Source organism: Electrona antarctica, assembly GCF_951216825.1.
Source record: "Electrona antarctica genome assembly, chromosome: 24".
Classification (NCBI taxonomy): Eukaryota; Metazoa; Chordata; class Actinopteri; order Myctophiformes; family Myctophidae; genus Electrona; species Electrona antarctica.
Window position 1 is genome coordinate 7,890,475 of NC_136803.1, and position 26,738 is coordinate 7,917,212.

A 26,738-nucleotide genomic window follows, 5' to 3' on the forward strand; every position below is an offset into this window, starting at 1 on the left:
CTTGTTCAAATTGAACTATGCACAAAGATTTATAGATTGGTCGGGGTGTGAAGAAGCTCCCGCCAGCGTGCTGGTGAGGGAGGACTAGCGATGGAGCTCGTTATTTTGTATTCATAACTAGCACCTTATCGAACTGTCTTATCGAGCCCCTTTTGAGCTTTTTCTATTATTTTGTGGAAAGACATGACGCAACAAATTCTGAACAGAACCAATATCATTACTGTAATAATTACGATAAACATATTTAACCAAAAACTATCACTTGCACTACTATTTACTACTAGGGGCTTCAAATACAGTACTTTTATTTAAATGTTTAGAATATACACACTTTGTAGTGTCCCTTTGTTGTTTAAGACAGCCTGTTTCGTATTGGCTTTGTTGATGTATTGAATGTGGGTGATATATATTGATGATGTATTGAATGTGGGTTATAATATGTGTCTAACAAAAACAGACAATAGACACAGGAGTTAAAATAAAATAAAAATAAAAAAATCATTTGTTATTTTTGCATTAGTTCATCAGAACAATTAATCCGCTATACCGAGACACATCCAACATTCCCTTGCATTGGTTCAAAACAATTAAACATCTTTACAGAGAGACACATCCAACATTCCCTTGCATTGGTTCAAAACAATTAAACATCTTTACAGAGACACGTCAAGCATTCCCTTGCATTGGTTTAAAACACAATTAAACAGCTTTATACGTACAAATACTTTAAGTACAAATATAGTTTTATAGTACAATTTTACTGCACAATTATATTCACCCACCTGTCAGAACACATGCATATATGCCTGATACACAATTCAATTCCATTTTATTAAACTGTCAAATCACAACAAGTTGTCTCAAGACACTTTACATGTAGAGCAAAGGACAGCCGCCCAGAGCAAGCAATATTGCGACAGTGGTAACGGGAAAAAACTCCCTCCCTTAGGAAGAAACGTCAAGCAGAACCCAACTCTAGGGTAATAGTTATAGAATTTGATTGAAATATTGATTGAAATATTTATTAACAGTTTGCAGAATGACATTACACTTCAAGCACAAACTCAATACAACGACTGTAGAACAAAGAGGAGATCCGGGCACACTTAATGTTAAAAGGAGGAAACTTTATTGAACCGACATGTTTCAACCTATACGGTCTTCATCAGGGTCCTGAATTTCAATACAAAGACTGTGAGTGGACGACCCAATTAAGCATTACACTTGTTTACAAGAGGGTCCACCTTGTTCAATTCATGGATTAATTGTTAAAATATAGGACTGTCAGTTTAAGGCAGTAATTAAAGAACCATTTTAGAAAACCTTAGTAGTTGTCAAATATAGTGCGCTGTCAGTTTAAGATAGCACAATGGATAAACCTTTCAGAGAACTTAGAATGGAACCAAATGAATCTGAATCTGCTATTTTTCAATAGCTAAAGTATAACATCATGCTTTAAAACACCAAAAGGGGTTCCCACCCAAAATGGGTTAAAATCCTTTAGTAACCTAATGCCAATCCTAGAAAAACCCTTGAAGCCTGAACACAATCCAGGCAAAAAACACCTTGGTAAAAGACCCTTAAAAACTAATTAGGAAGATGCAGGAATTCAGACCATGCCAAATTATAAAGTTTAGTGGAATTTATACAAATTGATTCTCAGTGAAAAGATGTTACAGATCCAGGCTTGACATAGCGTTATTCCATAGTTACAAAGTCCGTTCCTGAGTCCTGGATAAAGTTTCTATTCCGTGAATAACACAATTATAGCAAACATGGCGGAATGTTGTTGTTCTATCGTGATTGGCTGAGATGAATCCATGTTGCTGTCAGCTGACGATGACCCACGTGGAGGAGATCGTTGGCATCCCCTCGTTGGTTCAGCACAGTGATGGTGGTGGTGGCAGCGTAGTGACGTCGTAGTCACAAGATGGGAAGTCTGATGTCTCATGCATGGAGACGCTGTGGTCATGGTGACTTGTAGATATGAACCCTGACTTCACCTACACTGACTGTGCTGCTTAGCTGGGTGATATGCACATACGTACATCTGCACGTACATCTGACAAGCCCCTTTCATCAGGTATCATATGTGACTCTTCACTTTGCATCAGGTGTCATCTGCTTGACTCTTCCCGACACCCACAAGCTCTGTGGCACTGAATCGTCCATAATCATAAGGTCTCCCATTGCCAGGTTCATCTTAATCTGAGTCCACTGTTGTGGCACTTGAAGCAGAGACAGGTACTCGCCCATCTCTTCCAAAACAGTCAACAAGATACTGCACTATTTCACCCTTCAGTGTGTATACAAGTCTTTTGTGAACAGTTCAAGTGGCATGACTGAGGTACTGACACATTTCCATTGCTGACACACGACAAAGGCCAGGTCTGGGTTGGTATGGGTGTTCCATTGTGCAGAGAAGAAGCTTCTTTGGGGTCAAACAATGTGTTGGCGTTAGAGGCCCATTGGCTGTAACGCCAATCCTTGTATTGGGAATTGAAGTCCCCTGCATAGAAAGCAGGCGCTGGTACCAGTGGGAGTGAGTGAATTCACATCATCATATGTCTTCTGCAGATCAGCTTTCACCAACATGAAAGGAGGTGGTGTTAGGAGGTGGTGTTAGGACGTGTTGGTGATATTAGAAGAAGTTGGTGGAAGCTGATCTTGTTTGGTGTTACAGCCAAACATCATCAAATGGAGAGACACAGAGCCAATGGGCCTCTAGCACCAACACACTACTGTTTTGACCCAAAAGTGCCCCCAAGCTTCTTCTCTGCACGATGGAACACCCATACCAACCCAGACCTGGCCTTTGCCGTGGGTCAATAATGGAAATATGGCAGCACCTCAGTCATGACACTTGAGCTGTTCACAAAAGAAGACACCTATACATGCTGAAGGGAGAAAATGTGCAGTATATTGTTGACTTGTTTTGGAAGAGATGGGTGAGTACCTCTCTCTGCTTCAAGTGCCACAAAAGTGGACTCAGATCAGGAAGAACCTGGCAACAGCAGACGTTATGATTATGGACGATTCAGTGCCACAGAGCTTGTGGGTGTCGGGAAGAGTCAAGCAGATGATACCTGATGCAAAGGGAAGAGTCACATATGATACCTGATGAAAGGGGCTTGTCAGATGTGTGCAGGACAAGATGAAGACAAACGCACTGGAAAGACCTGTGAACAAGCTATGCCTCATCTGTGAGACGGACACTTACGTGTATTGTTTTCCGTGTACACTCAAGACAATGCCACCGCTGCCACCCATAAAGCTGACCTGTTCTGACATTCCATGTTGATCTGACCTCATCAAACCATGTGCACTCAAGAAACGCTCCATATATGGCAAGTGCATGCGACGTCGCCCTTTAGGGCGAGGTTGCGCCTCACCCTCAGGCGTCTTACTGGTAATGTTAAGATAATGCTATACTATGCTAGCAGTCCATGGCCGTGCTCTGTGAGGAGGGCGGGTCCACAGTCACACTCTTGATAGGCTCATTGAAGGATCCGTGAAGAGGCCTGGCCCACAGTCACACTCTTGATAAGCTCATTGAAGGATCCGTGAAGAGGCCTCGTCCACGGTCACACTCTTGATAGGCAGCTGGGGGTCCATAATACAAGTCCATGGAACTGCAGAGTGGGAGACAAAAAGAGACTCCGGGGAGTGGCTCCCCGGATGACGAGTTAGTGGACCATGAGTCTGTACAGTGTTAATAACAATCGCACTGATGGGAAAAAAAAACCCACACATCCAAGGGGGGGAGGAGGAGAGGGGAGGAGAAAAGGGAGGAGGGATGGGGAGGGGGAGACGTAGAGTTCTCATTCATTTTAATTAATTTTCAGGCCCGACCCTACCCTACCCTACCCTACACCGCTCTAACTGGGTCGGCCCGAGGCTCGGCCCGACCCTAAAAATGTCCATAATGTTAGGCCACTAGATGGTTCAATATACTGAGTAAGTGTGTGAGAGAACAGACTTATCATCGAAATAAAGGATTTATGTAACTCACGTTGGCTGTTAACACAATGAGTGCCGCCTGCTGGACGAAAGTGGTATGGCGCTTGGGTGCTGGTGATTTCAGGCTATAACACTATGACGCGTGTCCGCTTTTGGCTTCCATCTTGGATGCTAAAGCATAGCATCAATGCTAGTGAACTAAAATTAGGTCCATCCTTCCTCTAGAAAATGTTCCCATCACGCTCACCGGATAATCAGAAAATACCTATCTGTTCAAAAGCACGGACAGCGCATTAGTTTCAGAGGAAAAAGCGTGCAAAGGCTGCGACTAAAACAGAACCTAATGTGGTTGGTCATACAGACACGGTGCGTGTGGGGCCCTAGCAACAGTTCACAGCAACCGGAACGGTTAAACAAATGGAAAATAGCAAGGCAATTTTATAGCGATATCAAACGCCTCAAGACTTCCAAAACAAGTCAACAAGATACTGCACTTTTTCACCCTTTAGCGAGTCTTTTGTGAACAGTTCAAGTGGCATGACTGAGATACTGACGCATTTCCATTGCTGACACACGACAAAGGCCAGGTCTGGGTTGGTATGGGTGTTTCATTGTGCAGAGAAGAAGCTTCTTTGGGGTCAAACAATGTGTTGGCGTTAGAGGCCCATTGGCTGTGTGTCTGGCTGTGTCTGTTTGGCTGTAACACCAATCCTTGTATTGGGAATTAAAGACCCCTGCATAGAAGGCAGGCGCTGGTACCAGTGGGAGTGAGTGAATTCACATCATCATATGTCTTCTGCAGATCAGCTTTCACCAACATGGAAGGAGGTGGTGTTAGGAGGTGGTGTTAGGACGTGTTAGTAGGAGGTGGTGTTAGAAGGAAGTGTTAGAAGGACGTGTTTAGAAGAAGGTGGTATTAGAAGTTGTTATTAGAAGAAGTTGGTGGAAGCTGATCTGCAGATCATGTTTGGGTTACAGCCAAACATCATCAAATGGAGAGACACAGAGCCAATGGGCCTCTAGCACCAACACACTACTGTTGTTTGACCCAAAAGTGCCCCCAAGCTTCTTCTCTGCACAATGGAACACCCATACCAACCCAGACCTGGCCTTTGCCGTGGGTCAGCAATGGAAATATGTCAGCACCTCAGTCATGCCACTTGAGCTGTTCACAAAAGAATACTCCTATACATGCTGAAGGGTGAACAAGTGCAGTATCTTGTTGACTTGTTTGGGAAGAGATGAGAGTATTTGGAACACATTCTATTTTTCACATTTCCTGAAAAGTAGTCTTGAGCATACAAGGTTTCCACCCGACAGAAAACAAAATGGAGGTAAATGCAAGGTTCTTAGAGAGGGGGGAGGTGGTCTGTACTGTACCTGTATGGGGCCAAAGACCCCTTGCCATCTGCACAGAGTGGCCAGGGTGTGAGCTGATCCAACAGGGGGCTATGGGACTGTCCAGTCTCATAGCCAGGGAGGAGGCTCTGTCGTCGGGGATGGAGCACCAGGCCGACGTAGGGTTCTCCTGGAAGGTCTGGTACACGCCCAGCACTGGGACGCTGCCCTCTGGAAGGTCTGGTACACGCCCAGCACTGGGACGCTGCTCTCTGGAAGGTCTGGTACACGCCCAGCACTGGGACGCTGCTCTCTGCTGAAGGTCTGGTACACGCCCAGCACTGGGACAATGCCCTCTGGAAGGTCTGGTACACGCCCAGCACTGGGACACTGCTCTCTGCAAGAAAGACACACACCATCATCATGAATCCATTTTACAATCCATTTACCCCAGTAGTCAGGGAATATCATCAGTATAGTGTCAAATCTGGGAATACATTTCTTACCAAGAATTTTCTTCACCAATGTGTTTGTAAAGGAGTCTACTAACATATGGTAAATGGTAAATGGTGCATTTATATAGCGCCTTTTATCCAAGGCGCTTTACATAGATTGTGCATTACATTCACCCATTCACACACACATTCATACACCGATTGCAGCGGAAGCCATGCAAGGTCACAACCAGCACATCGGGAGCAATTTGGGGTTCAGTGTCTTGCCCAAGGACACTTCGTAGACAGGAGGAGCCGGGATTCAAACCGCCGGCCCATGGATCATTGGACGACCTGCTCTACCTCCTGAGCCACAGCCGCCCATATCCCACATTGGTTTCTATTCAACCACCCTAGGGGAAGTTTTGACAGCTGCTGAAAGTTGGGGTGCCATACAACCATTATAAGGCAAAATGTTTTAAATTTCATTATGCTTGTCAAACTAGGGTGTTTTCATGATTCTGAATCCATTCCAAGCATTCGTTTTGCACTTACACTCCTTGGGCTAAAAATGGTTGATCAGGTCAACACATTTGGGTATATTTGGGCAAGTGGCTATGGCCAACCTAGGGGGTCTATGATCAAACTAGGGTTTTTTCATGATTCTGAACCCATTCCAAGCATTAGTTTTGCACGAAAAATACTCCTCGGGCTAAATTCGGCCATAGCCACTTGCTCAAATGTGCCCAAATGTGCAGGAGTTTGTGCCACGCTTGTGCAATTGCAATTCTTTTCTGGATTTGTATTTTTTTGTTGCTGTAATAAATCTTCTCTTCTGGGCGTCACTGTGGCACAACATATTTTCAGATGGGGGTCCATGGCCAAATACACATAAGTTGGAGAACCAGTCAATTAAATTACACCATGAAGTCATCTCGTCAGCTCACCTGCGGCCGCGGCACTCTCAGACTGCGTCTCCCATTCCAGTCCAGACCGTTGCTACGGGAAGCGGTCAGGAAGACCACGTCCCCTTCAGGAAGACCACGCCCCCTTCCGCGGCCACCACCTCTGTGTTAGTTCTGAACAGCAAATACACAGGTAGAGATATTAAACCTACAGTGTGCGCGCGCGTGCGTGCGTGTCTAAATAAATATATTTTTTTGTGGCTGCGGTTTGTGGTGTGATGTTCAGCGCTGACCTGTTCAGCGTGGGTCCGATGCGGAACAGGCCAGACAGAGCCAGGTTCTCCAGGACGGTGATGTAGGTGTGCAGGCTCTCCCCCCAGACGGGCTCCTCCACTGGGGCTGGACGGTGGAGCCTCTCCCCCCAGACAGGCTCCTCCGCTGGGGCTGGACGGCAGCACCGTGAAGGTCTCGTTGGCTTCAGGCTCCGCGTCCAACACCGCCCAGATCTCCAAGGTCTGCCAAGGAAAAACAAACACTGACAATGTTTATTTTGTCCAATATGGCTATGTTAATACACTATAGCTTATCTTTGCTGTCGGGGAAGAAAACTGTTATCATAATACCAGTAGTTTTCTTCTCGTAAGTCAACGAACGCCCCTACTTGATCATACTACAGCGTAACACAATACCATCAAAAGTAGCAGATCCACAAGCTCGAAGCGCGGCGCAAAGCGACATGTTTTGCCCACCACTCACCTTGAAGCGGACCCCGTCCCTCCAGGACCACCACTCACTTTGAAGCAGACCTCGTCCTCCAGGACCACCACTCACCTTGAAGCGGACCCGCTTGGCCTCCAGGACCACCACTCACCTTGAAGCAGACCTCGTCCTCCAGGACCATCACTCACCTTGAAGCAGACCTCGTCCTCCAGGACCACCACTCACCTTGAAGTGGACCCACCTCGTCCTCCAGGACCACCACTCACCTTGAAGCGGACCCCGTCCCTCTAGGACCACCATTCACCTTGAAGCGGACCCCGTCCTCCAGGACCACCACTCACCTTGAAGTGGACCCCATCGTCCTCCAGGACCACCACTCACCTTGAAGCGGACCCACCTCGTCCTCCAGGACCACCACTCACCTTGAAGCAGACCCCGTCCTCCAAGACCACCACTCACCTTGAAGCAGACCTCGTCCACCAGGACCACCACTCACCTTGAAGCGGACCCACCCCGTCCTCCAGGACCACCACTCACCTTGAAGCGGACCCCGTCCTCCAGGACCACCACTCACCTTGAAGCAGACCCCGTCCTCCAAGACCACCACTCACCTTGAAGCAGACCTCGTCCACCAGGACCACCACTCACCTTGAAGCGGACCCACCTCGTCCTCCAGGACCACCACTCACCTTGAAGCAGACCCCGTCCTCCAAGACCACCACTCACCTTGAAGCAGACCTCATCCTCCAGGACCACCAAGCCCTGTGACGTTATGAGGTCTCCCTCCACCAGGCTGCCGTTGGAGTCCAGGACAGTGAAGGTGACGGCGGGCACCAGGACGGTGAAGGTGACGGCGGGCACCATGCCCAACGTGCCCTGCTCGGGGCTCCTTCAGCACGTACATCGTGGCCACGCTCTGGTCCATGCAGGCCCGAGGTGGCCGTGGGCTCCTTCAGCAGGAAGCGCTCGCTGCTGTTGAAGGAGATATGACCCCATGTCATCTGGTAGCTTTCCATGGTCGTGCTCTGTGAGGAGGCCGGGTCCACAGTCACACTCTTGATAGGCTCAGTGAAGGCTCCATGAAGAGGCCTGGTCCACGGTCACACTCTTGATAGGCTCAGTGAAGGCCCCGTGAAGAGGCCTGGTCCACGGTCACACTCTTGATTGGCAGCTGGGGGTCCATAATACAAGTCTCATTGGAGGGCTGTGGGCAGTTCAGAAACCCGTCCACCAGTGACATCTTCGTTAATATATATATATATTCAGATTTTAATTATCTTGAGAACTATGTTTTCCATTTTTGCATTGCAACTTTACTCGAGTAAAAGTACAAAAGTATTGACATCAAAATTAACATCTGTTATATTGTTTTGTTATGTTATGTGTTTGTTTTGTTATGCATTTCTTTGGTTGTGTTTTGTCTATGTCTGTCAATGTTTCATATACAAAAGAAAATTAATAAAGTACAAATCAAGGGTAAAAGTACTCATTATGCAAAATGCCCCATTTCAACTTTTCAAATGCATGGAAATCTTTTGAAAATAGATCTACAAAATAAATATGGCACAGCAAAAGCACAAAGTAAATAAGTAACGACAGCAAATAAAATCCAAAACAAGCAATAATAATATTAATGGCCCAGTATACACCCATGTCCTCAGCCCTATTAAAACCCAAGCTCAAATATAGATAAAATATGTCACGGGAGGGAAAAACAGTGAACGGATAGTTAGTCCGGACTACAATAAATCACAAATAAAACATTTTATGGTTCAGCCCTCAATACCAATTCATCCCAGCAACATTGACAAAAATATACAAAACAATACATACATATAGGCTCTCTCTGATAGAAACATACATACTCAAGGCTCCCTCTGATACACTACAATGTGATAACCCAGGAAGGCTCTGGGAGATAAGAGTATAAAGTAGGCTAACAGCAGGCCTAGCATTTTGAACATTATCAAAAATCCTCTTAAAACCCATCCTCCCTACCCTGTATTGATGGCAGTGTCCCAGCTCTGCAAAATACAACTCTATAAAAGGGAATATAGTATATGCCACCGATTCCAAACATATCCCCATATTGCCAAAATGATTGATGAAAGCATCAACATTATTTGCTCCAGGTTTTCTCTCTTCCAAACAAACACCGAACTCAGGCTTCTGGCAAACAGAAGGCCACAATCCTAGCCACCCCTTTTATGCACTCCCCTTAAAGGGGCAGCAGGTCTTAATGGGTTATGTATCATTTTAGATTTTAGCTAACAGTCCCTCACACCTCGTGACACGTCACACCACCATATGGCCGTCAGTGAAGATCATGACACTGTCGTCATCCTACCCTGGATAACCATACATAGAGAGGAATGGATTATCACCTAGATCTGCATATATGGAGCCGGCCAGCAACTCTACATCTGACCTCAAACCCATTGATCTCCATATATGGAGCTGACCTGTTTTGACCTTGATCCATCCTTCCTCTTCGATGTCTCCCTTTTGACTGATACCTGTCCATTCAAACTCTAGACGGGCCTGCCCCAAAATGTTATGAATGACATTTTAAACATGAAGACAGTCTGTTGCGCGCTGGTGTCTAGTCGTGTGGTTCAAACGATTGTCGTGCTGCATTGGGGACCCCCTGGAACCCACCCAAGGACCCCAGGGGGTCCCCGAACCCCACTTTGAGAAGCACTGGTGCAAAACAATAATTTCCATGAATAAATCAATGAAAACGTTTAAGAAGTAGTGGAAATAGCAGCTCCACCAGACTTCCCTCTCCAGAGCAAAATTAGTGACTTCCTCCTGGGAAGAAACATGTATGCCTGAATTACACTGTTTCATGCACGGTGAACATACCATAAACGGCCACTAGGGGGAGGCATGGTACAGTGTAACACAGTGGAATAGCTATACTGTGATCTCAGCAAAGTCTAACTCCACTGGTAAGCCTGCCTGGTAAGCAGAAGGTCCTGGGTTCGAATCCGGGTCCCAGCAGTGTGTCAAGGCCTTAACTGCTCTTCTGTGGGGAGCAAAGTGAAGCTGAAAATCTGTGACATTAAAGCGGCGCCACTGTATATAGTTTGGTGCATCAGTGGCCACTTTGGATACAAACCAAATGTCAGCCGACTTCATTACCCAAGAGTCTCTGCAATACATTCATGGAAGGAACATAGTGCTTCTATGAATACATCTAATTATTATTAGAAAGGCGGGGCATTATAATGGTACTTTTTATTCAGCAGTTTTATGCCCACGTGCCTCCCTGTACAGTTATGATTTTATCTTCAGTGGTGGATGTAATGTACAGACTTTAATTATATTCTCATTCTGCTTTAGAACGCATTACACCTGTGGTGTGGCCACCAGGTGGCAGTGCAGTAGAGCAAATACCACCTGTGCAGCTGTGACCGGTGCCCAAAAGAGTCACGTTAAACTTGTGTACCATTTCAACAGAATTTACTACACCATGAGCAACACAAAAATCATATAGGCCTATTTATGAGTGCACTGTTCTAAAGTGTGGTTTGCAATAATTATTGTGAAACCCAAATGTAGCCCCCGGGCAAGACCGAGCCTGCAATAGCCTTGTGTTGGCACGGTAGGTTGTGCGTTGGTCAGGAGCCCCGGGTTCAATCCCTGCTTCTGCCTAATGCTACACAAAGAAAGTTGTTCTCTATACGTAAGACTACCAACTTAATTTATTTTCTTCTGGAGATAAAGAACTCCATTCAACACTCTAAACTTTACACATAGGCTACAGGACTGTTTTTAGACATGATCAGGTAAGAGCAATGTGTAAATTGAAACACCAGGAAAGGACTGAGACAGATACGTTTGTTAAAGGGGGTTACAAAGAGGTATAGCCTACATGTTTTATTAACTAAATACAGCGGGCACTCTAATTGGCCAAATATAAAATACAACTTCAATTGAAAAATACTTAGGCTATAGGCCTAAAGCCCTATATACTTCCTAAGAATAAATCCTACATGAACTAAACTAAATCATAAAATGAAATCACTTAATGAAAATAACAACAAAAAAATCAATAACTTCTTTAAAATGATCTCTTATATCAAATGTGCAATATGCAATGAAGGGGAATAAAGCTCAGAGCTAGGGGGGTATCGGCCTGGTTTTGATTGATTTATTAACAGTTTGCAGAATTACAGTACATTTCAAGTACAACTCAATACAAAAACTTAACAGTGAGTGGACGACTTCCGACTTCCGACACAGAAAGGTAGATCTGCTCCTTCGGCCAGATGTTATGGAAACATAAACCCTACTGGCCAGATGTTATGGAAACATAAACCCTACTGGCCAGATGTTATGGAAACATAAACCCTACTGGCCAGATGTTATGGAAACATAAACCCTACTGGCCAGATGTTATGGAAACAAACCCTACTGGCCAGATGTTATAGAAACATAAACCCTACTGGCCAGATGTTATGGAAACATAAAGCCTACTGGCCAGATGTTATAGAAACATAAACCCTAATGGCCAGATGTTATGGAAACATAAACCCTACTGGCCAGATGTTATGGAAACATAAAGCCTACTGGCCAGATGTTATAGAAACATAAACCCTAATGGCCAGATGTTATGGAAACATAAACCCTACTGGCCAGATGTTATGGAAATGTAATTGGCTATTTCATGTTAAATTACATTGTGATAACAAAAACAGGGCATCTTGCAATAACAAATAATTATTAAAAAAATGAGGGAAAAAAAAAAAAATTAAGCAATTGAGTTGACAGTTGAATAACTTTAATCATGTTTACACAGAGTGGAGCAATGGCATCACTACACACACACACACACACACGCGATTCAGGGCGTGTGCGCACGATAAAAAGCACGATTAGTGTGTCTGTCTAAACAACAGTGCATAGACCCACATATATATACATATATATTATAATATTAAAAACATATACCCCAGACTCATCATATAGCGTCTGTTTGGTCAACACAGTGTTCCTTTTCAAACTTTTGATTCAAACACAAGATGAAGTTGATAATGTGTGTTCTACAGCTGTACGTGTGATTGCAGGCAGCACATGGAATCTATCCAAAATGTCTCGGAGAGAGTGGACACACGTCTCATTAAAAATCACACCCGGGTGAAGTGAGTGGTGCAACTCCGTGTGGGGGTGTTTGGGGGGGGGGGGGGGGGGGTAGGTTGTTTGCGTCACTCAGCATAGTTTGTTCCGCGGCTGAGCACACACATGAACGGGTGAAGATCAGAGGAGGAGGAGAGTCAACCTATCAGAGGAGGAGGAGATCAGAGGGGGAGGAGAGTCAACCTATCACACACATGAACGGGTGAAGATCAGAGGAGGAGGAGGAGAGTCAACCTATCACACACATGAACGGGTGAAGATCAGAGGAGGAGGAGAGTCAACCTATCAGAGGAGGAGGAGATCAGAGGAGGAGGAGAGTCAACCTATCAGAGGAGGAGGAGATCAGAGGAGGAGGAGAGTCAACCTATCACACACACGAACGGGTGAAGATCAGAGGAGGAGGAGGAGAGTCAACTTTTCACCGCTGATTTTCCAAACAGTTTCCCAGTTTCTAGGAATTACATTTTGGGCAGGCAAGATGGGTCGTCGTCGCCTGCTATTTTCGTGCTCAGACCCAGCCACCCAGCCAGGCACCCATGGGCACCCAGCCAGGCAAGGCACCCAGTGACCCATGGGCACCCTGCCACACACATAGCTCCGTAAGGGAGTGGTTGCACCACTCAAAAAAAAAGGAAAATAAATGAACAACGTAATGGGGGAAACAAAACAAAGAAAGAAAACAACCCCCTCATGTACCAGAACTTCCAGAAGGCCAGTATCAGTCCAGGTGATTATGGGGGGTCCTCCCTGCTAGAGCTGTGATTATGGGGGGTCCTCCCTGCTAGAGCAGTGATTATGGGGGGTCCTCCCTGCTAGAGCAGTGATAATGGGGGGTCCTCCCTGCTAGAGCAGTGATTATGGCGGGTCCTCCCTGCTAGAGCGGTGATTATGGGGGGTCCTCTGTGATTATGGGGGGTCCTCAGCATATATTTTCAAATGGGGGTCCGGGGGGGTAATGAGTGTCAATTTGGGAGTCCTTAAATGACATGAAAAAGTTTGAGAACCAAAGATCTAAATAATAAATACAGAATGGAGCAACTTAAAAAAAAGTGTCTGGGGTGTTTTCACGAAAGCCCCGAGCAGATAAAGTTAAAAAAAATGACCCCAGACATGTTTGGAAGTGAAATATCCCTTCAATAATAATAGTAAAATAGTGAAATATCCCTTCAATAATAATAGTAAAATAATAGTGAAATATCCCTTCAATAATAATAGTAAAATAATAGTGAAATATCCCTTCAATAATAATAGTACAATAATCGTGAAATATCCCTTCAATAATAATAGTAAAATGATAGTGAAATATCCCTTCAATAATAATCTCATGTAAAAGTGTCGGATATATTTCTTCTCTTTGACGTTCACCAGATGTCTCAACGACCACTTGACCCCGTTGACCCCCCCAGGCCTCTGCGGTAGGTGCGCTGCAGCTTCCGTATATACCAGATCTCTATGACGAAAAATACCAGTGCGACACCACGCTGTGGTCTTGTATATCGGCTGTTTTAAACCCATTTTGGTGTTAAGCATTATGTTATGCTTTAGCTGTTGAAAAATAGCAGATCTACAAGCTCATAGCACGGCAGGTCTGCTATTTTTGAAAAAAACGTTAAAAATGTGGCGCAAATCTTTGAATATGTATTCTTTCAGAGCGAAAGCTTCTGGGGGGGTCCCATGGAACTACATATTTTTAGATGGGGGTCGGCGGCCAAATACATAATAATTCTGGGGGTCCTTGACATGAAATAGTTTGAGAACCACTGACATAGAAACATAGTTTTTTTCAGAAAACTGTCATGATTTAGAAGACATTCTTTTCAGGTCTAAATTGAAAAGGATGCTGCATGGTTTCATCTGGTTCAAAGTTTGGTTCAAATACAATTAATGTGGTAAAGGTCATCCAGAATTGGCAGTATCTCAGAAGAAAGTAACTTATGAAATCCTAATAAAGGATAATAAATCAAACCGTTACCCTACGAGTGATCATCACACCATGCAATAAAACAAACAAAATGATGTTATTCAGACTACGGTAATAAGAAATAAAGACACGTCTAACTTAGTTTCTGACGTCCCCCACTGTGTGTGTGTGTGTGTGTGTGTGTGTGTGTGTGTGTGTGTGTGTGTGTGTGTGTGTGTGTGTGTGTGTGTGGGGCTTGGAACTCATCCAGAGTTTGTTTGTCTCCAACTCTGGTGTCTATAATGTGTCTTCATTCATTTAAAGCCCATTTGACACCTATTGCTTGTAGATCTGGTATCTTTGACACCTATTGCTTGTAGATCTGGTATCTTTGACACCTATTGCTTGTAGATCTGGTATATTTGACACGTATTGCTTGTAGATCTGGTATCTTTGGCAAATGCTCCCACCAGAAAAGGGATTCTAGGGGGAAATCACACCCGTGTGAAGTGAGGGGCGCTGTACTACCAATGTAGTATACAGTTCTTTCATGACGTAATTATCAGACAAACAAACATGGACAAAACAAACATTAAACTCTTTCCATGTCAATGGCGTTTTTAATGTTTGTTTAAGGAAAAACAAACATTAAACCTGTATATAGGAAAATAGGGATTATATGATTATATGGAAATGAAACAAAAGTTCCTATCACAAAAACTGGGACCCCCTGCTGAAGACCCCCGACTTAAAAACCCTTTACACTTAGTTGAGCGGAGTCCCCCAGGGCCCCTTACTAGGCACCTCCATGTTTTCCCCTCCACACCAATTATCATCATTAGCCAAAACATTTTTGCCAAATCCACCAACTATGCGCTGCGAGCTTTCGCCAAACGACCCTATCCAGCAGTGGTTCCCAAAGTGGGGTCCGGGGACCCCCAGGGGTCCTTGAGGGAGTTCCAGGGGGTCCCCAGATAAATGATAGTTTGAAAGAAATGGACCCTTGTGGGTCTGAAAACTCTTGAGTGCATACAAATGGAACCAAATGGACCCTAATGGGTTCATTTGGTTCCATTTGTACACTCTCAAGAGTTAAATTAACATGATTTTACAATATAAATTGGGGGTCCCTCCCAGAGATAAAAATGCCATTAAATGGAGGTCCGTATAGAATAATGCATGTCAAACTGGGGGTCCTTGAACCTAAACGGGTTGAGAATCACTGCTAGAGCTGTAAAAAAAAATAATAATAATCTTCCTTATGGGGGGGTCCCTGGCATATCGTTTCAAATGGGTGGTCCGCGGGGGGTCCCTGGCATATCGTTTCAAATGGGTGGTCCGCGGGGGGTCCCTGGCATATCGTTTCAAATGTGTGGTCCGCGGGATAATGAGTGTGATTTTGGGGGGGTTTCCTTGGGAAGCGCCGCTCAGCTGCTAAGCAGCACGATGATGTAGATGAGCAGGAGGCAGATGAGGATGAGCGTGAAGTTGACGAACAGCTCCTGGAGGTTCCTCTTGGTCTGAGGGCTCACCTCCATCTGGGACGCCCGGCGGATGGCGTTCTTGGTCATGTGCTGCACGCGCTCCATGGCGAGACCGCACGCCCCGCAGCTCGCTCCGGCTAGCTGTGGGTTCAGGCGGTGATGGAGTCGAGGTAACGGGAGGTGGATGGTTGGGTCGACAGGTTCTGTGGGTTCAGGAGGTGGATGGTTGGGTCGACAGGTTGCTGAAGATGAGTTTCCGGGTCACTGGCAACGGGCACTCCTTTGTGACGACGCCGGACTGGGCTGCAGGGTGCTGAAGGCAGCGGATCGTTATCCAGGTGGAGCCGGGGGGCGTGGGATTTGTCCTGCGTGGAGGTGGAGCCGGGGGGACGTGGGAGTTGTCCTGAGTGGAGGTGGAGCCGGGGGGACGTGGGAGTTGTCCTGCGTGGAGGTGGAGCCGGGGGGACGTGGGAATTGTCCTGAGTGGAGGTGGAGCCGGGGGGACGTGGGAGTTGTCCTGAGTGGAGGTGGAGCCGGGGGGACGTGGGAGTTGTCCTGAGTGGAGGTGGAGCCGGGGGGACGTGGGAGTTGTCCTGCGTGGAGGTGGAGCCGGGGGGACGTGGGAGTTGTCCTGAGTGGAGGTGGAGCCGGGGGGACGTGGGAGTTGTCCTGAGTGGAGGTGGAGCCGGGGGGACGTGGGAGTTGTCCTGAGTGGAGGTGGAGCCGGGGGGACGTGGGAGTTGTCCTGCGTGGAGGTGGAGCCGGGGGGACGTAGGAGTTGTCCTGCGTGGAGGTGGAGCCGGGGGGACGTAGGAGTTGTCCTGCGTGGAGGTGGAGCGGGGGACGTAGGAGTTGTCCTGAGTGGAGGTGGAGCCGGGGGGACGTGGGAGTTGTCCTGAGTGGAGGTGGAGCCGGGGGGACGTAGGAGTTGTCCTGCGTGGAGGTGGAGCGGGGGATGTAGGAGTTGTCCTGCGTTCGGATGCCTTGGGTGGAGACGGTCTTCCTTTCGTCTTCTCTACGGAGAGGTCTTTGTATTCCGTCTGGGAATAGGAGCAAAACAAGGAATGTAAAGTAGAGTGCTCTTTGAGGGCGGTTTTGAAGGAGTCAAGGGATTCACATGGCTTAATGGCTGTTGGGGAGGGCGTTCCACATGTTAGTGCAGGCATAGGAGCTATAAATTAATTTAATCCCTTGTTTGAGCCGAATCTGGGTTGCACATGGTTTGTTGAACTCCCTCTGGTGTTGTGATCGTGGACCTTGTTGACATTAAGGAAGTATTTAGACAGGTACATGGGTATCTTAGTGAAGTATTTAGACAGGTACATGGGTATCTTGGTGAAGTATTTAGACAGGTACATGGGTATCTTAGTGAAGTATTTAGACAGGTACATGGGTATCTTAGTGAAGTATTTAGACAGGTACATGGGTATCTTAGTGAAGTATTTAGACAGGTACATGGGTATCTTGGTGAAGTATTTAGACAGGTACATGGGTATCTTAGTGAAGTATTTAGACAGTTACATGGGTATCTTGGTGGTGTATCGAATCTTGTGGACCAGACCCATTGCAAGATGCTGTACTCTGTCGCCGACCCTAAGCCATTCCAGCCTATCAAAAGGGGCAGGGGTGAGGTGGGTTCTGGGAGTGCTATAGTAGTCTGACCAGTTTGTTTTGGGAAGTCTGGGCCTTTGAGGTGCTATAAGTACAAACGCATTGGTAGGAAAAGTACCAAAAGTAAGTAAAAAGTACCCATTATGCACAATGGCCTGATTCAAGTTTTCAAATGTATAACAATCTTTTGAAAACAGCAGATCAGCTAGTGGTTAATTAATAAAGCAATAAGCCACAAGATGTCCCAGATTACAGTGTGTTTTATAATGGCTGAGAGGCGTAGTGAGACACGACGCGTAGCGGAGCGTCTCCGACCCTGTCGGCCATCATAAAATATACGGTAAGCTGGGACCTCGCGTGGCTAATTGCTGTTCTAAAACGGCAATATTAACCTCGTAATATTGCCGTTATTAGCAATATTAACCTCATAAAACTATTCCTATAATTCACAAAAGTAGCTATGCTTTGCGTCGCTTTGCGCACACCAGAGCGAGCCACACTTCCTTGTTTTTACTCGGCCAGTCTCTGTGACGGGGGAATAGGAGGTGCTTGATGTCTTTACGAGGCCGCCCGGAGCCTCACAGTCATATGAGTGCGGGGGGTGGTGCTTAGACGCCTGGGTTTGTAAGGCAATCAAACGCTCCCCTTCTCCAGTACAGCTACAGAGCTGCGGGATCAGCTGGGAATGATATGAAGTGATTGAAGGTGTGGATTATCGTGAGATTTACAACGGAAACCAGTCAATCAGAATCAAGTATTGGGACTAAAGGCTCATTCATAGTCTGGATTTTGGGTGGTGAGGTGACCACCAAACATGACGTCACGGAGCCGCAGAAAAGAGCAAACCACCACCCCAGCCCTTCTCTCCGTTTTTACTCACCACCGCTCAACGTTATTACAGCTCCGGTCGTCACCTCACCACTGGAGCGGTGGTCACCTCACCACCGGAGCGGTGGTGGTCACCTCACAACCGGAGCGGTGGTGGTCACCTCACAACCGGAGCGGTGGTGGTCACCTCACCACCGGAGCGGTGGTGGTCACCTCACCACCGGAGCGGTGGTGGTCACCTCACCACCGGAGCGGTGGTGGTCACCTCACAACCGGGGCGGTGGTGGTCACCTCACAACCGGAGCGGTGGTGACCACCGGAGCGGTGGTCACCTCACCACCGGAGCGGTGGTCACCTCACCACCGGAGCGGTGGTCACCTCACCACCGGAGCGGTGGTCACCTCACCACCGGAGCGGTGGTCACCTCACCACCGGAGCGGTGGTCACCTCACCACCGGAGAGGTGGTCACCTCACCACCGGAGCGGTGGTCACCTCACCACCGGAGCGGTGGTCACCTCACCACCGGAGAGGTGGTCACCTAACCACCGAAAATCCAGACTATGAATGAGCCTTAACCATTTTAGAATATATGTTTTGTAAGAATAATCAAAATCTACAAAGTAACTAGTAACTTAAGTTAAATATTCGGATCCGAGATGTGGTGGAGTAGAAGTAAAAGTACTGGAAATTGGTAAAGTAAAAGTCCCTCAAAATGTTACTTACACAGTACTCGAGTAAATGTACTTAGTTACTTTCCACCACTGTCAAAGTGGCCACTGATAACCCAAAACTCCCCTAGTGCTGCTTCTAGTGGAACGGACACACACACACACACACACACACACACACACACACACACACACACACACACACACACACACACACACACACACACACACACACACACACACACACACACACACACACACACACACACACACACACACACACACACACACACACACACACACACACACACACACACACAGGCGATGACAGCTCCTTATCCTAATGCAGAGATAATGAGCATGGCTCATTGTGTGTGGTGCCATAATGAGCTGCTGAGCGACGCAGCATGCCTCCTCAGTGAAGAGTCTCCATACAAAGCCTCCATAAGGCGACGCAGCATGCCTCCTCAGTGAAGAGTCTCCATACGCAGCATGCCTCCTCAGTGAAGAGTCTCCATACGCAGCATGCCTCCTCAGTGAAGCAGCATGCCTCCTCAGTGAAGAGTCTCCATACGCAGCATGCCTCCTCAGTGAAGAGTCTCCATACGCAGCATGCCTCCTCAGTGAAGAGTCTCCATACAAAGCCTCCATAAGGCGACGCAGCATGCCTCCTCAGTGAAGAGTCTCCATACGCAGCATGCCTCCTCAGTGAAGAGTCTCCATACGCAGCATGCCTCCTCAGTGAAGCAGCATGCCTCCTCAGTGAAGAGTCTCCATACAAAGCCTCCATAAGGCCGTATATGAAAGCTAAGTTGTCGTGCACGGCATGTGCATCCATCTGTTTGGAGACACCAGGGTGACCAGATGTCCCTCACTTTGCGTCGGGAACAGTCCCTCGTTTCCAAGACTTTTCAGGCGTCCCACAAATTGAGAACCTGTCTGTCCCACATTGTGACTGACAGGCATCAGTGTTCAAATTGAGACCCTGTCTGTCCCACATTGTGACTGACAGGCATCAGAGTTCAAATTGAGACCCTGTCTGTCCCACATTGTGACTGACAGGCATCAGTGTTCAAATTGAGACCCTGTCCCACATTGTGACTGACAGGCATCAGTGTTCACATCGAGACCCTGTCTGTCCCACATTGTGACTGACAGGCATCAGTGTTCACATTGAGACCCTGTCTGTCCCACATTGTGACTGACAGGAATCAGTGTTCAAATTGAGACCCTGTCCCACATTGTGACTGACAGGCATCAGAGTTCAAATTGAGACCCTGTCTGTCCCACATTGTGACTGACAGGCATCAGTGTTAAAATTGAGACCCTGTCTGTCCCACATTGTGACTGACAGGCATCAGAGTTCAAATTGAGACCCTGTCTGTCCCACATTGGGACTGACAGGCATCAGAGTTCAGAGAGGGTGGAACAACATATTTCCAGATGGGGGTCGGCGGCCAATTTCATATATATTTTTGGGGGTCCTTGACATGAAAATGTTTAAGAACCACTGATATAGAAACATGTGTTTTCAAGGAAACTGTCAGGATTTAGAAGACATTTGTAGAATGGTCCTCAGGTCTAAATGGGTTGTGATAAGTTGCTAACGTCCTCCTGTCCAACTTGTCCCACACAAGCGATACTTCTGTCCCCCAAATGGACAGTTTGGACCTGGACATCCTAAAGTAATGGACAGTTTGGACCCTAAAGTAGACACACTATGTATAACCCATTTAGGCCTGACGTCGACATTTAACAAATGTCTTCTAAATGATGACAATTTTCTGAAAAACCTCACGTTTATATATCAGTGGTGCTCAATATTTCATGTCAAGGACGCACGCCAAAGATTGTATGTATTTTCCCACCGACCCCCCCCCCCCACATCTGGAAATATGTACCAAGGACCCCCCCCCCCCCCCCCCAGAAGCAAAGATTTGCGGCACATTTTCACGATTTGTCAAAACATAGCAGACCTACAAGCTCGTAGCGCAGCACTCGGTGCCGCGCTACGAGCTTGTAGATCTGCAATTTTTTTCAATAGCTAAAGTATAACATAATGCGTAAAACACCAAAAGGGGGTTCCCGCCCAGAATGGGTTAATTCATGTTTATAAGATTAAAACTACAAACAAAATAGAAGCACATTTCTCAGAGATAAAAGCACTCTCAAAAGTGAGTATCCGAGAAACAAAGATTTGCGTTAAAAATGTTTGCTTTTTTTTTTAATATATTCAACTATTATTATTATGCAACTAATAATAATTGCGTGTCGGCAAAAACACAGATCCAGAAAAAAACATACGATGAGTTTTAAAATATCTCTCCAGAGCGTTGGGTACAAAACCTGTTTACACGATACCGTTTGTGAGAGTAAGCCGTCTAGCCTGCCACTGGAGACCTCTGCGTGCGTGCGCCCGTGCATGCGTGTGTGCCCTTGTGCATGCGTGCGTGTGTGCCCTCGTGCGTGTGTGGTCATGAGACAGTGACATTCCAGTCATTCCGTAACTGTGTGTCTAATCTCAGCACGTCAACACCAGTAGCTGTCCCTGTTAACGCCGACGGATACACATGCACGCACGGGCATGCGCGCGCGCGCACGCACGCAAACACACACACACGCAGGGCCAAATTAGCCATTGGGGCCGCGGGCCAATAAATGACTCCCCGTCAATAGTGGTGATGATGTTCGGCAACAGGGAGTTATGGGTATTGTAGTTGAATCAAACCTCAACAACACAGTAAGTTTCATTAAAGGGCGGGAACCCCTTTTGGTGTTTTAAGCATTGTTATCTACGGATTGCGGAGCGGTCTTGATACCGGAAGGTCGCCAGTTCGAATCAGCGGTCCGACACGTTAAAATTACCACCGCTGAAGTGCCCTTGAACAAGGCATTGAACCACTACGATGAAATGTTCTATGAGCAGGGCCTGGCTGGAAACAAGTTCTTGAGCTTAGCCCAGATACCCTGGGTAAATATAGTAATCATTTCATTTCATCTACGAGCTTGTAGGTCTGCTATTTTTGAAAACTTGTGAAAATGTGGCGCAAATTTGGAATATATATTCTTTCAGAGCAGTTTTGACTCAAATCTTTGCTTCTGGAGGAGGGGTCCCTGGAACAACATATTTTCAGATGGGGGGCGGCGGCCAATTACATACATTTTTGGGGGGCCTTGACATGAAATAGTTTGAGAACCACTGACACAGAAACTTAGGGCTTTTCAGAAAACTGTCATGGTTTAGAAGACATTTTGTAGAATGGAGCTCAGGTCTAAATGGGTTAAGTTGAATGGAAGTGCAGTCTTGGACAACTGTTTGGTAATAGAATAATATTGCATTTACTTTCTATACACTTAGAACAGGGGTGGGCAACTGGCGGCCCGGGGGCCACATGCGGCCCCAACCTTCACTTAATGTGGCCCTCAGGTTAATGTCAGAATACTGTTATAATGTCGGTTTCAGCTGTTACAATTCCACAACATGCAAGCAAGCAACATGACCCGCTTTCATTACTTCAGTCTAAATCAGTAGCTCAATGCTCAACACAAGTATAATTAAAGGCATTTGAAATTACATAAAAATGTTAATTTTCAGGATTCCAATTCAAAAAGAGCAAAAAAGAATTCAAGATTTCAATTCGAATATAGCAAAAATAGCCGATCTACAAGCTCAAAACGCGTCGCAGCGCGACGCGTTTTGAGCTTGTATATCGGCTATTTTTGCTACTTCAGTAATATATGGCCCTAGGGAGTGAGTGTGGAAATATAGTGGCCCTCTCCATCGTCAAAGTTGCCCACCCCTGACTTAGAACGTATACAGTAAATAATACACAAAACAAAAATACATTCTGTTTTATGCTGTCCAGCACTTTGGTTGTCGTCTTTAAACCCATTCAGGCCCGATGTCGAAATAAAAAAAAAGTTCGCTCTGAAAGAATATATATTCAAAGATTTGTGCCGCATTTTTACGATTTTTCTAAACTAGCAGACCTACAAGCCCGTACTACTACGAGCTTGTAGATCTGCTATTTGTCAATAGCTAAAGTATAACATAATGCTTAGTTAAAACACCAAAAGGGGTTCCCGCCCAGAATGGGTTTTTTAAAATGTGCTCTAGAAATCACATTGACTTGACTACTCTTTAGTGTAAAACGCCTCTATTGATATGCATGTCTGTTAGACATGTAAGCTGTCCCCATTGTATACTGTCCAACATTTGGACAGAGCTGGAAAAGAGCTAAAATCGCACATTTAAAAATCTCACAACACGTCACAGTAGATTTATAGCTAATTTGTCTTTATAGTGTGTGTATACCCATTGCAACCATTAAAACCATATAGAAATGCATACTGCGTCATATGAGTCTCCATAATACAGCACACACACACACACACACACACACACACACACACACACACACACACACACACACACACACACACACACACACACACACACACACACACACACACACACACACACACACACACACACACACACACACACACACACACACACACACACACACACACACACACACACACACAACCCAACTCGCTGTCTAACTATCTTATTAATCATTTTACAACATAACATAAATGTACATAACTCACCAACTAACTATAACTTATTAACCATCTCAACCTCACTCACCCACTAAGTAAGATAAGGTAAGGTAAGTAAGATAACGTTACTGCAATTAATGTTTTTTTTCCTACGCATCAAATCCAGAGTGTTATTTTAACTCTGAAAAGGGTGATGTCAGAGTTGTATCAACACGGGACTTCTTAGCCCGTTCTGGGCGGGAACCCCTTTTGGTGTTTTAAGCATTATGTTATGCTTCAGCTGTTGAGAAATAGCAGATCTACAAGCTCATAGCGCAAATCTTGTATATTCTTTCAGAGCGAACGTTTTTAACTCTTTGCTCCCGGGAACAACATATTTTGAGATGGGGGGTCGGCGGGCAAATACAGATCATTCTGGGGCTCTTTGACATGAAATAGTTTGAGAACCACTGACATAGAAACATGAGGTTTCTCAGAAAACTGTCATGATTTAGAAGGTATCTATAGAAGGTATCTATATAGGTATATATTTAGAAGGTATCTATATAGGTATATATTTAGAAGGTATCTATATAGGTATATATTTAGAAGGTATCTATATAGGTATATATTTAGAAGGTATAGATATAGGTATATATTTAGAAGGTATCTATATAGGTATATATTTAGAAGGTATCTATATAGGTATATATTTAGAAGGTTATCTATATAGGTATATATTTAGAAGGCATCTATATAGGTATATATTTAGAAGGCATCTATATAGGTATATATTTAGAAGGCATCTATATAGGTATATATTTAGAAGGTATCTATTTAGAAGGTATCTATATAGGTATATATTTAGAAGGTATCTATTTAGAAGGTATCTATATAGGTATATATTTAGAAGGTATCTATATAGGTATATATTTAGTAGGTATCTATATAGGTATATATTTAGAAGGTATCTATATAGGTATATATTTAGAAGGTATCTATATAGGTATATATTTAGAAGGTATCTATATAGGTATATATTTAGAAGGTATCTATATAGGTATATATTTAGTATGTATCTATATAGGTATATATTTAGAAGGTATCTATATAGGTATATATTTAGTAGGTATCTATATAGGTATATATTTAGAAGGTATCTATATAGGTATATATTTAGTAGGTATCTATATAGGTATATATTTAGAAGGTATCTATATAGGTATATATATATATATATATATATATATATATATATATAGGTATATATTTAGAACGTCCTCGGGTCTAAATGGGTTAAAGGTTAAAGTGTGACGTTAAGAAACATAATTGTGGTCTTAATTAATTACCTTTTTCAAAACGAGAGAAGAGTCGCTTTGACGAGGATGACCGTTTGTCCCGCAGTTTGTCGTCCGAGGGTGAAGGACTCTGTTGAAGAGAGAGAGACGAGAGAGAGAGAGAGGAGAGAGAGAGACGAGAGAGAGAGACAATGAGAGAGTGGAGAGAACAGAGAGGAGAGTTGGAGAAACAGGGGACGAAGAGAGGGAGGGAGATCATGGCACTGGCAGTGAGAGGAATTGGCAACCTGCCTCGATCTGAGGGGTGTGTGTGTGTGTATGTATGTGTGTGCGTGCGTGCGTGCGTGCGTGCGTGCGTGCGTGCGTGCGTGCGTGCGTGCGTGCGTGCGTGCGTGCGTGCGTGCGTGCGTGCGCCAAACGAGTGAAGTGATTCCATTCCAGTCGTCCAGCTGACTCAGTTTAGCGTTCCATTGTCACGCTAAGCTCCCTGGATGATTCAACCTATACAATATTATGCTATAAGAACACACATCTATAAGTAACTAGAGCTCTATTACAGCAGCTATCTAGGATCTGATCGTACAGTATGTACATATTTGACTACAGTAAATATTTCCAGCCCGTAGCACTTGGTGGTAAGTATGGCCTTGGTGACCTTGGTGGTTTGGCCTTGGCGACCTTGGTGGTATGGCCTTGGTGACCTTGGTGGTATGGCCTTGGTGACCTTGGTGGTATGGCCTTGGTGACCTTGGTGGTATGGCCATGGTGACCTTGGTGGTATGGCCTTGGTGACCTTGGTGGTATGGCCTTGGTGACCTTGGTGGTATGGCCTTGGTGACCTTGGTGGTATGGCCTTGGTGACCTTGGTGGTATGGCCTTGGTGACCTTGGTGGTATGGCCTTGGTGACCTTGGTGGTATGGCCTTGGTGACCTTGGTGGTATGGCCTTGGTGACCTTGGTGGTATGGCCATGGTGACCTTGGTGGTATGGCCATGGTGACCTTGGTGGTATGGCCTTGGTGACCTTGGTGGTATGGCCTTGGTGACCTTGGTGGTATGGCCTTGGTGACCTTGGTGGTATGGCCTTGGTGACCTTGGTGGTATGGCCTTGGTGACCTTGGTGGTATGGCCTTGGTGACCTTGCATGTCTTCTTTATGCAAAAGGTTAAAATGTAATGCATGTCATCTCCGCATGTAGCCAACGAGTGCGGGGGTCGCGCCCGGAAAAACATACCCGATCTACAAGCATGTAGCCAACGAGTACGGGGGTCGCGCCGGGAAAATAGCCCGATCGGGCTATTTTCTTCCAAAAGAAAAGAGTTAGACTCTCTGCACGTCCCTCTGCTGTGCACAGAGATGGTTCTGGTTCAAAAGTCTGGCTTCAGAACCTTCAGAACCGTCACTATCTCACTTGTGGTGCCGATATAGCGATGCGAAAATGAAAGAAACTTTATATATATATATATATATATATATATATATATATATATATAATGATGCTTTTCGAATCTTCCTGAAACTCCCAAGATGGACCAGTGCAAGTGAAATGTTTGCGACTAGTAATGCAAGGAATCAAAGAATGTATTAATTATGGACAGGTTAGTTTTAACTTAACCTGCCACAGGTTAGTTTTAACTTAACCTGCCACGGGTTAGTTTTAACCTGCCACGGCTTAGTTTTAACCTGTCACGGCTTAGTTTTAACCTGTCACAGCTTAGTTTTAACCTGCCACGTGTTAGTTTTAACCTGCCACGGCTTAGTTTTAACCTGCCACGGCTTAGTTTTAACCTGCTGCGCCTGTCGGGTATGTCTATCACACCAACTATAACAAAGTTCATGTTGAACTTTGTTAGGAGATTGCCTTTTTTCACTGACAAAAACTGACTAAAACTAAGACTAAATATA

General features: G+C 45.5%; 3 protein-coding genes across 5 annotated transcripts in view; all 3 read right to left on the bottom strand.

Annotated features, from left to right (window-relative positions):
• Positions 1–26,738, bottom strand: part of LOC306917668 (myosin light chain 3, skeletal muscle isoform-like) — a 407,220-nt gene that overhangs the window by 100,991 nt on the left and 279,491 nt on the right. The window lies entirely within an intron of this gene.
• On the bottom strand, positions 535–9,512 carry LOC306916912 (uncharacterized protein). 3 transcript variants are annotated; one of them, XM_079495005.1, is made up of 6 exons: positions 9,356–9,512; positions 8,084–8,561; positions 6,931–7,152; positions 6,680–6,811; positions 5,341–5,695; positions 535–3,632 (listed from the first exon to the last, which is right to left on the bottom strand). In XM_079495005.1, the coding sequence occupies exons 2-4, from the start codon at positions 8,219–8,221 to the stop codon at positions 6,806–6,808; spliced, it is 366 nt and encodes a 121-aa protein (XP_079351131.1). In that variant the 5' UTR covers positions 8,222–8,561; positions 9,356–9,512; the 3' UTR covers positions 535–3,632; positions 5,341–5,695; positions 6,680–6,805. The 3 variants fall into 3 exon arrangements, with proteins under 3 accessions (XP_079351131.1, XP_079351130.1, XP_079351129.1); XM_079495004.1 differs by having other exon boundaries at positions 535–4,229; XM_079495003.1 differs by having other exon boundaries at positions 535–5,695.
• Positions 15,762–16,275, bottom strand: pln2 (phospholamban 2). Its single transcript, XM_079495950.1, has one exon. It carries the CDS (start codon positions 15,986–15,988, stop codon positions 15,827–15,829), a length of 162 nt encoding a protein of 53 aa, XP_079352076.1. The 5' UTR covers positions 15,989–16,275; the 3' UTR covers positions 15,762–15,826.